This window comes from Lynx canadensis, chromosome E1, assembly GCF_007474595.2.
Source record: "Lynx canadensis isolate LIC74 chromosome E1, mLynCan4.pri.v2, whole genome shotgun sequence".
Lineage (NCBI taxonomy): Eukaryota > Metazoa > Chordata > Mammalia > Carnivora > Felidae > Lynx > Lynx canadensis.
Genome location: NC_044316.2, coordinates 37,660,812 through 37,676,347, shown reverse-complemented (window position 1 = coordinate 37,676,347; position 15,536 = coordinate 37,660,812). Strand labels below are relative to the sequence as shown.

The 15,536-nt window shown below is 56.1% G+C and overlaps 1 protein-coding gene across 1 annotated transcript in view; it reads right to left on the bottom strand.

Annotated features, from left to right (window-relative positions):
* LASP1 (LIM and SH3 protein 1) overlaps positions 1-15,536 on the bottom strand; it is a 39,429-nt gene that overhangs the window by 21,944 nt on the left and 1,949 nt on the right. The window contains exons 2-3 of the mRNA XM_030296819.2: positions 10,489-10,583; positions 452-536 (exon numbers count right to left, since the gene is read on the bottom strand). Coding sequence (XP_030152679.1) covers positions 452-536; positions 10,489-10,583 — 180 coding nt within the window. The remainder of the gene's footprint in view (positions 1-451; positions 537-10,488; positions 10,584-15,536) is intronic.

Genomic DNA, 15,536 nt, shown 5'->3' with positions numbered 1-15,536 from the left:
TCTGAGGGGTGGAGGAGGTTCGGAGACATGGCCATAAAGAGCCGACTGACCTCAGGCTGGCACCAGCCTGGAGAAGTGAGTCCCCTCCTTTGGGGGGTGGGAGGGGGTGGGTTGTGAGTGGAGAGGAGGGAGAAGGAAACAGCTTCCTGGAGGAAGTGGGCTTTAGAGGCCACACCATAGTTCCTGGAGCAGAAAGAATCAGATACCGATACCTCCCCAGCCCACTTTAGGTAGAAAGGGGAGGGGGCATGCCTTCCTCCACTCCTTTGATAAAGGCAGGAAATAAGAAGCAACTGGTGCCCGGGTGGGGGCAGGGAGACAAGGCAAGTACCAGGATTTCAGCACCCTGGCCTTGCTTCGTAACCACAGGGGGAAGGAGCCCTTGCCAAATCCAAGGGTTACAACAGCCCTCCCTCCCGGTCAGGCCGCAGGGCCAGCCCCGCCCCCTCACCTGACTCTGGAGCTCGCTCTGTTGCTTGAGGCGGAGGTTTTCCGGGGTGTCAGCCACCATGGTGAAGGACTGCTTGGGGTAGTGTCTGCAGGGCAGAGAGAAAACAGAGTAGAGGTCACTCTGGAGAAGGGGCAGGAGCCTCCTGGCTTCTCAGAGACATGACTCTCCTGGAAACTTCCTCTTCTCCGCCAGCAGCCCCTGTCCCTGCCCCAGCAGCACGAGCACGATGTGCATCACCCTGGGCTGAGGGGAGGCAAGCGCTTCTCAGATTTAGCCGGGGCGGAACTGGGAAGACAACATCAGGCCCGAGTGGGTGGCCGGCCACGGAGAACTGTGCTGAGCCAAAGGGAGGCCCTAGGGACAGTGTCTGAGGGTTTCGGATGACCCTTATTTGGGGATAATCCACGCCTTAGAATCTCGTGTGCAGGGAGGTTGAGTGGCCTGGGCCACCCAGGACGGCCCAACTAGACTGGGGAGACGATAGAGCAGAGGTCAGGACAAAGCTTTCAGCTAAAACCAGAAATGGGGACCAAGCAGAGGAAGGGCAGGAGGGGTATGGAGACAGAAGTAAAAGGGAATGGAAACAAAACAAACGAGCAAAGAAGGAAAAGAGAGACGGAGAGAGAGAGAAACCAAGAAACAGACTCTTAACTATAGAGAATACTGATGGTTACCAGAGGGGAGGTGGGTGGGGGGATGGGTAAAATAGGTGATGGGGACTAAGGAGTGCACCTGGGATGAACACCAGGTGATTAAAATAAGAACTTAAGAAAAAAAAAGAAGAAGTAAAGGAGAATGGGACATACATATCGGGGGGGGGGGGCTTCCTGGGGGAGGTGGTGAAAGAGAGAAAATGCACACATCCAGAGTGGTGTTTCAAAGGGCCAACAAGGGCTAACTTAACTGGAGGTGAGAAATCAGCTGGACTCAGAAAGTCAGCTTGAGGCCCTCAAGTGCCAGATTAACGCCGTAACAAAGGCTGATGTTCTCCTCGTGCCTTACTTAGTTCACCAAATCCTCACAAATGCCCTACTTTCCCACTTTGACAGAAGGGAGAACTGAGGCTCAGAGAGGTCGAACAATGTGGCCAAGGCACACAGCCAGTAAGTGGTAGCATCTAAATTTGCACCCAGTCTGCCCAGGGCCCAGCATCCTGAGCCAAACCCTCCAATTGGCAGACACGGGACAGACCAGGAGCCTGTTCCCCAGAAAGAGGGCTGGCTTGGAGGTAGCTGGAACCAGGGCAGCCCTCAGAGCCAAGCCTGTAGTGACCTCCAGGATCATGCAGTCATACCTCGTCATTTCCCAGAGGAGGAAATAGCGTGCTGGGACCACGCACTTAATACTTATCATAATTAACTTCTTTATCACATCGGTTTATTGTCCTCTCTCTACTTCTCCAGGAAATGAGGTGTTTTTGGTCTCTTCTGTCCACTGATTAACCTCAAACTCCTTAGAACAGTACCTGGTATTCAACGAACATTTGTTGGATACATGAAAGTCACATCAGGCACTGAAGCTGGACCAAGACTAGAACTTGGATCTCCTACATCCCACTGGGTCATCACGAAGTCCCCCAGCAAACCAGCTAGAGGAGACGTAGCGCTGAATCACTGTGGCTTGTGGGTATGTGCTGGTATGTGAAATGGCTAGGGGGCCACATGGGTCCCAACTATTTCAGGGACTAGTGAGTGGCTTCTCTGAAAAGGAGCTGAGGTCCGGCTATTTTGCAGCCCTGGGTGACCGCACCTCACCGTGACTGTGACCACCTGCAGATCTCTGATTCACACGCTGTCCTCAGGTAAGAGACGGATTGCTTCCTTCCAGGCATGTTTCATCCCAGCGGGCTGACATGCGCCCTAGAGCCAGAAATGAGCACCCCCCCCCCCCAGTCCTGTGTGCTCCCCAGAGCTGGGAGGTTCTTGCTGGCACCACCCTGAGCCAGTGCTACCTGTAAACACATAACTTCCCTGTGAGCCACCACTTGTGAAGGGTAGGACTTTGGATTTGCACAACTAAACCAAGGTGAGGAGGAGTGTGTGACCAGAATGGACACAGTGCTGGACTCTGGTCCTGCCACTGACTCTCTGGGTGACTTTGGCAAATCCTTTTTGCTTCTGGGCTGGTTTCACTGTCCTGGACCTAGGTGATTCCAGCTCTGTGCCCCCACCCCCACCCCAGCCTCCACTGCCACACCTGGGTCCTGGCTCCCAGGTCACTTCAGGCCCTCAGCTCCCCCGCGGAGGGAGGGAGGGATGAGACTGAAAAGCAAACACAGGTGCCTGCAGCTGGCAACAGAAATGGCCCATGGATGACTATGGGGCTAAGGCTACGGGCCCGGTCCCCAGGCCTGGCCCAGCTGCAGGAAGCTAGGGCCACCCACAGCTGAGGAGCTCCATTCAAAATTGCTCAGCAGTTCCAGAAAAAGGGAGGATCAACCAGGAGTCTGTTCCTAGAGACTAGAAAGATGACAGCAGGAAGGATCCAAGTAAGATCTCCAGCGGAACTAGCTAACCCTGAGGTCCTGGCAAGGAAGGCTTCAGAGATGACCCTCCCACCAGATCAGAGCCCTTCTGAAGGTGTCACGGGGTGCGGGGTATGGTGAGGAGAGCATCTGCAGGTAGAGAATCCTGTGGCAGAGAGAGGTGAGGTCTTGAAGCAAGGGCACCACGAGGAAAACATCCCAGCAGCTGTGGCCCAAAACTTGAAAGGTCAATTCTGAGATAGCACTGCTTAGCATCTGGGGGGGAAGGCTGGCAGGCTCAGCAAACACATGTGCTCTGGAGCGAATCTGCAAACTTGGGGTTTCTAATTTGCCTGCATGTACAAGGTTAATTAAAAAAAAAATTTTTTTTTAAGTTTATTGATTTGTTTTGAGAGAGAGCAAGCGCCAGTGGGGGGAGGGAGAGATAATCAGAAGCAGGTGCACTGTCAGCATGGAGCCCGACGTGGGGCTCAATCTCACAAACCACAAGATCGTGACCTGAACTGAAATCAAGAGTCCGCCGCTTGGGGTGCCGCGTGGGTGGCTCAGGTGGTTAAGCGTCTGACTTCAACTCAGATCAAGACCTCACAGTTCACGGGTTCAAGCCCCGCGTCGGGCTCTATGCTGACGGCTCAGAGCCTGGAGCCTGCTTCAGATTCTGTGTCTGTCTGTCTCTCTCTCTGCCCCTCCCTCGCTCATGCTGCATCTCTCTCTGTCTCTTAAACAATAATAAACGTTAAAAAAGATTAAAAAGTGTCTCTCTCTGTCTCTTAATAATAAACGTTAAAAAAAAATGTTTTTAAAAAAGCCACTTAAAGGACAGAGCCACTCAGGCACCCCCTGAATGTACAAGGTTAAAATGGAGCTCCTGTTCCAGTGGCCCAAGGACAGCCAGACACGTGCACCTGACATGCACCGCCCACCCCCCCACTGCAGTTCTGAGGCTCCTACAGCATACACGCTGTGTTGTTCCTCACACACGATGAATACATAGATGGGCCCCCTGCAGTGATGCACGTCCCGTAGCCACTGGAGCCAGAAGATCCACGCATAACAGCCCACATTCCAGGCCACATTCACACATCTCCGACAGGCCACCAGAAGGGCATCAGGAGACCCTCCCAACAGGCCGCGAGTGCCTCTGGACGGGATTGTCGGGTATTCATCACCCTCTCTTTGGAGACACCACGACCCCCAGGTTTTAGCCCCCGACAGCCAGAGCACCAATCGCATCAGAAGGGAGGGGAGACCAGCCTAGATGTTCACGCAGCTTAATCTGGCAGGAAGGGGGGACGTGGGGGAGACTTTAATCCTGCATTAGATTAACTAGATTAAAGAGGAGCTCCAGAACCCCCAATCTCTTACCCTGCCCCCCGGAGCCCCAACCCTAAGCCAGAAGAAGGCAGGCAGACATCTATTCCTCCTATTGGGTCAACCCTGTCCCCTCCCCACAGCCCCCAGCCCTGGCGAGACAACCCTGTCTTTCCCTTCCCCTGCTCACTGCGCTTCAGGTTCCCATGGCAACCCCATCCTCAGCTCCAGGCAGGAGAGCGGCAGAGCAGGAAGACAGAGAGAGTCTGTGGGGGTGGGGGAAGAGGCGCAGACAGCAAGGGTGTCCTCAGCTGCGGAGTAGCTCATGAGGGCCAAAACCAGGAGGCCGTGAACGCAGGATCCTTATAGACAATGTCGGTGAGGAAGACGGGTGCCACGGGTGCGTTTCAGAAGGAAGGACGCACAAACATCGGTGCTGTGCCCTTCCCCCACCAACATGACTGCCTTCCAAGAGGGCTGCAACTGATTTGACCTCCTTCCAGAAACAATTGCTGGGAATTCTACCTTTTCCCTCCCTCTCTGTTCTCAGGTTGAAGCTACCCCCCCCCCCCAACCACCACCCGCTACCCTCAGATCCCAGTTGGGATGAATGGATGTGTGTGTGTGCCAATGTGGGTGCTGAGGCAGACGAGGGGCTCCCACCCCAGCTAGTGACCCTGACGGAACCCCAGCCTCACCAACAGACTGCATCACGGTTGAGGGAATGAGGGAAGAGCTGGGTGTCCCAACCCTACCTGGAGCTTGGTGCAGAGCACAGCTGCTCTTTGTCCCGTCTGTGGGCCAGCCTGCACCCAGCCCCTTGTTAACTATTCCAGGCAGTGGGCCCTCTGCCGATGCCCCTTCCCACCCTTGACAGCAGCATCAGCTGCTCTGGGGATGAGAGAGGCATGGACACAGCCCAAGTTCACTAGGACGGGAAGCCGGGGATGGGGGGGGAGTAGGCGCAGGGAAAGGGACCTAGCATCCATGAGGGCAAGAACAGGGACCAGGAGGGTAATCAGGCAGCAGTGGGCAGCAGCCTAGACCTCCGGGAGAACTTACAGGCATACCGAGTGACTTCTTGATAGACTTGAGGCACATTGTCTCTTGAGATTTGCCACAAGGCTTTGGTTAGAAAAGGCAGGCGTTATCATTGTGCCCATTTTACAGAAAAAGAAACTGCTGCTCAGCGTCTAGGACAAAGACCTTGCCCAGTGCACTCCCCTCCACCACAGCTGCCCGGCCATCTAGGGGGAGGCTGCCATCTCTCTCTCTCTCTCTCTCTCTCTCTCTCTCTCTCTCACTCTCTCTCTGTCTGATGGACCCAGTCCACCCCCAGCTCTCAGAGCCCTGGGGAAATGAAAGATGTGCTTAGCGGGGTGGGTGAAGAACAAAGTACTTTATCTTTCAAACCCAACCAGTTGCCAAGTTAGGGCGTCAAGAGAGACCCTGTGGGGTCTCAGTCAGAAGCCACCTCCTCATTTAATTAAAACTTTTCCAAAGCAGGTGTCTCAAGAGTGCAGACAGTGATGCGCAGGGATGCAGGAGAAGGGTCCTCCGACTAAGGACCTCTGAGTTACCTTCCTGCTCAGGACTCTGAGGACAGGGAGGATATCGAGGCTCCTGCTACTGGTGACAGGGACAGCATATAAGGCACAGCCCCACTCCTGCTTCTGCCATTAGCTGCATTCCAGAGGCTGAGCCAGAATAGACCAGAGATCCCGAAAGCTCAGCACCCCCTTTCTATAAGCAACCTTGCCCCTTCCAGCCTCGGACCCCTTCAAAAACCACAGCTTTTTGTTCAAGGAGGAACAAAAATACATCAACAAAAGCAACAAGGAGCCTTTGGTTTTACCAAAGGAAAAAAAAATAGCCCCTACATCCTGCCTCTGGAAGGAGCTGCTGATTCTCCTGCTGGGAACACTGCCCGTGGGCAGGCGGGGAGGGCTCCTTTCTAACCCAGTTTCTTACCAGTCCCCCAGGCCTGAGGGGCTGAAATGGTGGGGATAGGAAGCAACAAGGAAGCATTGTTTGACCAGAGGAAAAACACAAGCAGCCAGAAGGATCAAGGCCAGACGTGAAGAGGGACTTACCAGCCCTCAGGCTGCAAGATGCAAAATCAAAGCTGGTACCAGTCCCTGATGGCAATACATAAAGAGAAATAATTCTGCCAAGTTGGGTAAGGCATAGAGGCACTGGGCCTCAGTTTCCTCATCTATAAAACGGGTTCGTTCAGAAACAAAGTGATCTCTGAGGTTCCTTGAGGCCCTGACATCTCTGGATTTAAGGCTTTGGGAATGAGTCGGGGTCGGGGCGGCGGTGGGGGGGGGGGGGGGGGGAGAGACTGCATTTGGCCACTGTGGCCGCCCCTTTGAGCCTGCCTCACCATCCCAAACACACATCACACACCTGCCCCGCCTCTCACTCCCACTCCTGGTGCTACACCTACTTCCTGACACGTCTGATCCCATTTTTCCCCATCAGAGGCAGGAAAGAGGGAAGTGGGAAAGCCCCAGACCCCAGTCCTAGATTTGCCCACCAATGCCCCATCCCCAAGAGCAGCTGGGATTCGACACAGTCTGGCAGAACCCAGAGACGTTTTGAGCACCCAGACCCCACACTCTGAGACCTGTGGGAAGGAGCAGGACCACAGTCAAGTTGTTCTCCAGTGCCGGGGCCATCTCCAGCCTCCTCAGCCCCGCATCACACAGCTCAAGGAAACTGTGAAGGATGGACCCCGAAATCTGTAGTCAGTGAAGAGGGGGAGGGGGCATCTAAGCGCCTCCCCCTTTCTTCCCTGGCCCATGTCCACCTCCACACTTGATATCCCCAAACCTGGTTCCCCTGGTCTGCAACTCTGCCTCGGGTGTGCAGCCTGCACTGATTCGTGGCCCCCAAGGGGGAGGGCGCAGGCGCATTTCTTCCCACCCCGACCCCACCTCTGACCTCCACACTCCCACACTATTTGCATGGAGGAAAAGGGGCAGGTTCGTGCACGCGGACAGATGAGCCCCACTTTCGGAAAATGTGGTTTACAAAACAAATAATCGAGGGCGTAAATATTCCTCTCACCCAAGGGAGCAGGCTCACTCCACCCACCCAGACGTTTCACGGAAGAATCTGAGGAACAGTGGTTCTGGTACCACGAGCCATTGTGCAAAAGCGGAAAGGCGCACCTCCCCCTTGCCATGGCAGTGCCTGGGCGGCTGTGCCTGGAAGTACGACACAGATGCAACCTATTCAGTCTGACTCCCTGGCATCTCTCCCCGGCCCCACACCAGGAGAAAGCGTATGTGTCTGGATCCGCAGCAGGCACGTGTTTAAGGGTACGTTTGCGGGGGGGTCCATCACGGCCCAGCAGGCTGGCTGTGATCTAGCCTGGGTTCTCTCTGCTGCCTAACCCCCAAACAAGCCTAGTGCAATGAGAGAAACAGAAGAGGCCCTTTGGCTGCTTACAGTCCCTTTCCAGAACATTTTAAAATCTCGGTCTTGAGAAGCCAACCGGGGAATGACTGACAGCCCTCTGCTCTCTCTTGACCACCCCCTGCAAGATCCTGACTCAGGGACTGGCCAGAAAGAGGCAGAACACAGAAGCCTCCCTGCACAACAAACTCATACACTCTCGCTCACTGAGCGGGGGGGGGGGGGGGGGGGGGGGGGTGTCCAACTCCCTGGCAAAGGGCGGGGAGAGATCACCTGCCCCCGTGGGTCTTGAGCAGACGCTACTTCTGAGAAGGAGGGAAGCCAGGCCTGAGGTCCACAAAGCAAGGCCAGGATGGGGGTGGGGGCAAAGCTACACCCTGGCAAACCCCAAGATTCAGGAACCTGAATGTCACTGGAGGATGGGGCCAGAGGCAGAAAGCAAACAGGAAGGAATGAGAGGGGATGCAGGCACAGTGCCTGGCACATGGCAGGTGCTCAGTACTCTTTGGTCTAGGGGCCCCGCATCCCTGGGTGGGAATGTGTAACCATGGAGAAACTGAAGCTCAGACAGGCCCTGAGGGTGCTCCCTGCAGGCCGAACCTACTACATCTGGCTTATCCTGGAATCACCTCGTCAGGCTTGCTGGGTCCGGACCAACTGCTAGCAGACGCTGGCTGAGGGAGTGTGAGCGCCTCCGGCAGGGTGTTACTCTGCCCACTCCCAGCGGAGGTGAGACACAGCCGGGCCACACATCCCCCCAGAGCTTCAGCTCTCATTCCGAGTCCTCTGAGTCCTCCGAGGTAACATCCCAGCTGGGCCAAAGGTCAACTGGGCAGGGCAGAGGCTGGGGCGGTAAAGCCTGGGGAAACAGAGAGAGGCCAGTCTGCTTCTCTGGCTGGGGGCCAGGACAGAGACAGGAGCCTCTGCCTGGGCACTGTGGAAGCAGCATCCGGGGAGAGGTGCTTCATCTTCTACCGCCCCCAGAGACCCCAACACCTCCGGGAGTCCCCACCCCCACTTACCGCAGCCTCCCCAGAAGAGGGTGAGAGCAGTTAGCATCAGGCTGAGAAAACGCCGAGAAACAAGGACAAGGCTGACTGCTGTCACCAACTCCCAATGCTCACTGAATGCTAGGCTACTAGAGTCTTAGGAAGAGACGTGGCTCAGCCAGACTTCTGCCGGGTGGGGCCGAGGCTCAGAAACTGCCCCCAAAGGAGTCTCAGGGCCCAGAATCCAGCTCCAAGTGGTCCAGCCATGAAGGGGTTACACTGCCCGGGCCTCTGGCTTTATTGAACCCCACCCCGCTCCCCAACAGAGGGAGGAAGTGGCAGAGAATCAGGGCTTGTGTGAGCCTGTAAGAATTCTAAGAATGTCCCATTTCCCTTGGGGGGTGGGAGGGGTTGGTAGGGGGGAGAGGACCAGTGGAAGCTAATAGAAGAGAGGAGGCAGCTGAAGCAAAAGCCAGGAGAGAGTTGGGATCTTCCTTCTACCCCAGGCAGCCTTCCCAGTGCCCAATCCCTCCCAGCAAGGACAATATCCAGGTTGCTTCTTGGGCTTGAGATTTTTGTCATTTAGAAATCTCTTTTCCCAGGGGCCCCTGGGTGGCTCAGTCGGTTGAGCATCCGGTTGAGCATCCGACTTCGGCTCAGGTCGTGATCTTGTGGTTCGTGAGTCTGAGCCCCACACTGGGCTCTGTGCTGACAGCTCAGAGCCTGGAGCCTGAATCAGATTCTGTGTCTCCATCTCTCTATGCAGCCCCCCTCCAACTCACGCTCTCTCTCAAAAATGAATAAACATTAGAAAAAAAATTTTTTTAAGAAATCTCCTTTCCCAGTCCCTGACACAGGTTGGCATATAGCAGTTGGCAGGCACCCTTGCCTGATGAATGTTCAAACCCCCAGGGATGATGAGGTTGGGGTATCAGGAGGGGACTGGGGCTGCTGTGAGGGAGAGGCAGCCTTTCAAGGGTGTTTAAGCCCCCTACCCCTTTCGACAAGTCCCAGTGTTCCCCTCCTCAGCGATTCTGCCGCGAAGACCCTCCTGACCAAAGAAATTCCTAGACACAAGTCAGATCCTGAATTTCTTTGAATACAGATTTTGCCGTGACTCAGTGACTTGACCTTCTGAAGCCCTCACTAGCAGGGTGGCTGGGAGGTCCTGCATATACCGTGGACCTGCACTGAGTTTACACTTGCTACATATGACGTCAACTTGAAGGTAGAAGGTGGTGCACTCTCCGGAACTGCAAGGGATGGGAGAGGGGTGTCCTTCTGGATGGAGGACCCCACCTCTACCCGCCTCCCCGCATCAGGACAGGCTGCGGGTCCCAGTGTGAAAGGAACAGAGCCCCAGCCAACTCCACCGGAAAAGACATGAAGGTCTCCACGGCCTCCCTCACTGGCAGGAAGAGCTGCCCCAGGCCCAGCCACCCCTTCACATTGCCCTCAGTTCTCAAGAGATGAACGCCAGGAAGGGCTGCTGCCAGAAGCCCCCCCAAGCCCCTCCAGCAGGGGGTAAGAGAGAGCACTGTTCCCTGAAGGACCGCGTTGGGGCCTGTCTCGCAGGAGGGTGCACTGGGAAGAACATGCTTGCCTGGCTGGGTTTCAACCAGCCTCTCGCTAGCCGTGTAACCTGGGGAAAGACTATGCCTTTCCCAAGCCTCAGTTTCCCTCCCTGTAAAATGGGCACACCAGCAGCCCTTACTTCATCCAGCCGGGGTGAGGACTAAACGCGCTGAACGCTTCTCAGGTAGAGCGTGCAAGTGCTGGGCAACATCGCGAGAACAGAAGGAAGAGCTAGGGAGGGAGGCAGGACTCACGCGTTGCAGTAGGGCGTCTTCTCGTAGCCCTTGTAGTTCTTCATGTTGAGTGTCATCTTGCAGGTCTCACAGTGGAAGCATGCTTTATGCCAGAACTGGGGACAGAGGCACAGAGGGGGGACACCCATCAGACACCAGGACTTCGGGAAGGGGCACTCGGGCCCTAGGAAGGAGCCCTCCCTCCCAGGGACTGGGACACAGAATCACCCCGGGGGTGAGCCGGGGACATCTCAAGTCACAGGCTCTGGCAGCCGTTGACATTCTCCTCCCTTCCGCACTCCCCACCCGTCAGCCATTTGAGCTGTCAGGAGCAGGAGACGGGCAGGCACGAAGGGTGAGCGTGGAAGGGGCCGGTTCTAACAGTGGCAAGCTGTCCCCAGAAGGATGGCCCCACCTCCCCCGACCACTCCTGCTGCCCCCCCCCCCCACCACCACCACCAGAAGCCTCATTGCTTATGCAAAGCTGCACCAGGGTTGCTAAGAAGCCACAGCTGCTGAACTCAGAGGGGCAGCCCCGCAGCCTGACAGGGTCTGGAGAAGGCGAGGAGGGCCGGCCACCAGGCCCCTGGGCCGAAACCCTGGCACTCCTCACTCTCGCTCCAGGACCGCCACACATGGGCCCCTGGCGCTGCTCCAGCTCTCATACCTCCCACTTCGAAGGACCCGTGACCAGGTGGGGGGTGGGTGCCCCAAGCTCTGGCCACCACACTCACACCCTTTCTCCTTCCCTTCCCCTTCTCCCAGCCCCAGGCAGATAACTGGGACGAGAGGACCCCCACAGCCGCTCTCCCTCTGAGGCATTACAGAGCTCTGCTTGGAGGTACATCCCCCACAGTGGGCATCAAAGCTCCACCCTGACTAGCTGTGCGAACTTGGTCAGGGCGTATGCCTCCGAGCCATCTTCATGTCTGAAAAGAGTATCAGCAATAATGAGGAGCAAATGAGAAACCACCTGTAAGACACTCAGCACAGCGCTTGCCCCCTCTAAGTACTCGAATGTTAGGTGCTGGGCCCCATGACAGGTACAAACCCAGCAGAGGGGGCTCAGCAGCTCCCGCTGGAGGCTTGTGTGTGCTGGGAAGCAGGTGGGGCTTCCCTGTGCCCAACCACAGCTACAATGCGGGTAAGACTCCAGCAAAACCCAGGGACCAATCCAGGGGGGCCAGTCAAGGGGAACAGAGCCAAAGACCAGGAGGGAAGGGGGACCGATGCAACAGAAATGCTCCCATCCTGAGAAATGCTGATTCTCGGGCAAACCCACACAAAGGATATAGAAATCGCCCCCCCTGGCAGCCCAGGATCAACAGCAACCTGGAGTCCAGCTTCCAGGACCCCAGAATCCGGGCTGTCTGGTGACCTGGCTGGCCCGTCTCAGCCCCATTTCCCAGCAGTCAGAGGAAGACACTCCTGACCCCTCAAAGAAGGAGGCCGGAAGCCAGGGAAGAGCCCAGGGAGACTCGCGAAGGTGCCCAGCACAGGGCTGGTTCATAGCCATCTGTTAAGGAATCCCTCCAAGACAGGGCTTTTCAAAATGTGTTGCCCAGCCAAGGGATGTTTCTGGGACACTTTGGAAGAGGGGACAGAAAAAAGGAAGCTGAGAAGCTGGGATACCACCTCCTCGACCCTGGCCCACTTCAACCAGGGACCAGGGGATAATTTGGGGGTAATCACCTTCTAACAGGGTACTTTCCCTATCGAGGAGACTCTCCAAAGCTGGAATAGTAAATGAAGTGATAGGAGAACCACTTTTTTGGGAAGATGGCCAGCTGGAAGTCTGGAAGCAAAGGCACGGCTGGCGTAAGCTTGGCCCTCACCCCAACCTGGGCCCATCCCAGAGCCCAGCCCAGACTCCTCTCTGTACAAAAACCCAGCACATGCAACCTGGCTGGCAGACCAGAACAGGGTAGTCCCCGGCCCCCCCCCAGCCCCCAGAGTCACAGCCCCTCTCTCTCCCCCAATGCCTGGGAGGTGCTGGCAGAGTGCCCCAGCCCTGTCACCACCCAGTCTGCTGGCCGCTGCCTGCCTAGCTGCACAGGCCCCTGCCTGGGCCTCCGCCTCCCCCCCACCCCCTCAGGGGCCTGCCAGGAAAAACATTCTCTGGAATCCGGACCATGACCCACTTTCACACACATATATGCAGGAATATGCACTGTCCTAGGACTGGGGACCTCCAACGCTGCCTCCTGATCGACCTGGGGGAGACACAGGGAAAGAAAGAGACAGCCCTACCCTAGCAGATGGCCAGGTCCCCACCCTGGAGCTGAGCCCCTGGGGAAGGGGGACAGAGCAGACTGGCCAGGCTGGGGGTGCAGGAGGTTCCACAAGAAACCTCCTAGCTGCCTTTTGGAGAAAGGGGGCCCCCATGAGGGGACGGGGCCCATTTCCATCATTGGCTCTTCCCCCCTCACCCCAAGACCCCTTGCTCTCAGCTAACACATTAAAGGCTGGGGCAGTAGTCACCTGTTCCCTACATGGGGCTCAGGAGCAGAATAATGAAAACAAGAGGGGACCGAGTGCCTTCAGGGTCACTACTGAACTCAGTCTCTGAGTCTGGAAAGTGGTCTCACAGAGGGGCGGGGTGGGGGTGGTGGGAGGAATGAGATGACCCAGTTCCAGGCTCCAAGCCCAGCACTGATAGCGGCTTCCTGTCACTTCCCTCCTCTCTCTAGAGGAGGGCTCCAAGGTTAAAGAAAATCCGGCAGCTCCCGCTACTGTGTCCTCTTTGGAGCGGGGCGAGGGAGGAGTGGAAGGGGGAACAGAAGATGACAAGTCACCCAACAGTCCCTGTGGGCCAAGCCTGGGCTGGGGACCCCAAGGGGACCCCAAGAGGAAAGGAACCCCATCCCTGTTTCAGTCGGGTCCAGTGAATGACACAGGGAAATAAGTCAGTACGGCCCCACCAGGACCTGTCTGCCTCCCTCCCTTGCCCCACTGGCTCTGTCCCAGAGCAAGAGCACCCCCTTTTCCTGAAGGCCCCAGATAAGAAGTTTTCAGAGATGCATTCCTGAGCCTGTAGTCTCGGGGGGGGGGGGGCAAAGTACACCTTTGGGCGTGCAACTCTAATCCTTCCTGCTGCCCTGGGAGTCCACAGTTTCCCTAGTCACAAAACCCAGATGTCCAGTGCCAATAAGAACCCTCTCAACCCATCTCCAGGCACCGGCGGTGCCCTCCACGCTCTCACCCACAGCTCCAAAACTACAACCCGTTCCACTGAAACCCCACTCCACAGAAAGGCAAATGGAGGCTGATGAGGGCAGAAGCAAGGTCCTCCATACTTGGTCGAGGTTTGGGCCAGCCACTCTCCCTCTGGAATCACGGTGCAGGTAGGGGAAGCGGCTGCTCACAGCTCTGGGTGAGCAGGGAGTGAGCCGCATGACCTATCTGAGCCTCCGCTTAGGGGGTTCATAATTCAGAGGAGCAATCGCATCGGTTTTGTGAAGACTGAAGCTGACACGTCGCAATAAGGAGTAGCTCCTGTGAACGGATGATCACAAAGTGATCGTGGGGTTCAGCTGGGAAAATGGGGCACCACGGCTTCATGGACCTGCCTCCTCTTCTGTGTCTAGCCCAGCCGCCTTCTGCCTTGCTGCCCCCTGGGGGGTGGGGGGTGGCTCAGACCACCAGAGGAGGAGAGCCCTCCCAAAGAAGCATTCCAGGAAAAAAAAAAAAAAAAAAAGCATTCCAGGGAAACTAGCAGCCTACCAGTCCTCTAGCCTTCCTGAATATCTCCACCTGTTTTCAGGAGCCTGGGAAAGCAAGCCAGGGGAGATTCTAGACAGTGCACAGGTCCCCGGATACAAATGCTTCCCAACAGGGTTGGAGACAAAACTCCACCCTTCTCAAAATGTAGAGGACGTGTCAAGACACAGACTCTCTTCCTCCCCAAACGTTCCTGCAGCAGTCATTCAGAGAGCCTGGCACAAAGCAGGTGCTCAATAAATATTTGTCGAATGAATGAGTGAATGAGGTCACCCCATTTCTCCCCCCAACTCTAAGCCCAGAAGTCCTCTGGGGAAGCACATTTCGACCTCCTTCCTCAAACATCGTCATCAGCAATACATATTTATTCAGCGTGCACAGCATACTGGGTACTGCAGGTTGGGGGCAGGGTGGCCATCAGAGGTGACATGGCCTTTACCCACTTAAGCCTTCGGGAGATAAGGCTCAGGGAGGAGAAAAGACTAACACCAAGGACGTGGCTTGTGCTCTGGGTCACATCGTGAGCTATGTGCCATAGGGAAATTGTAGTGAAATGAGTCTAATTTGACTCTCTCCTATAAAATGGCAGGCCTTGGGAAGTTGGTTAGCAACCACACCTATGGGACTGAATGTTCCCCCCTCCCAGGTCTCGGTCCTCTGGGCACCAGGTCCCTAGTCCAAGTGTCTGTCCTTACTGCCTGGGGAGGGTTACATGGAACAGGTCTGATATCTAAATATTCAAGGCCTCCTGCTCAGTGCAGGGGCTGAGGTCTCCCCAGGGCCACCTCCTGTAAGGAGAGCTCAAAAAAAGAGGAGGAAGGGCACCTGGGTGGCTCAGACAGTCAAGCGTCAGACTCTTGATCTCAGCTCAGGTCTTTACCTTAGAATCGTGAGTTTGAGCCCCTCACGGGGCTTTTTAAAAAAACCTCCTTCCCAGGGCAACCCCACCTGCCCCCACCTGCCTGAATGTCCTCTTCCAGCTAGGACAAGAGAACCCCCAGGGGAAGGCACTTTGTGGGATCACTACCCTCTCCCCTCTGGCACACAGCACTCTCAAAAGACTTTACGAGGGAGCTGAATGTGGGGCTGGACCGACTATCCCAGAAAGATAGAGAGGGCACAGCCTATACCACATCCCCTTCTGGGCACTTTAGTACACTGTCCCACCTCCAAGGAAATGGCATCATTCATACCCATCTGACAGATGGTGAATACTGAGGCCTAGAGCCATTCATAAAGCTGGTGGGAGCAGACCTGGAACTAGGATCAAGTCTCCCAACTCCTGGCCCAATAATCCCTCCACCTTACGTTGCTTCTGCCTTATACAGGTGAAAGAGCCCACAGCCTCT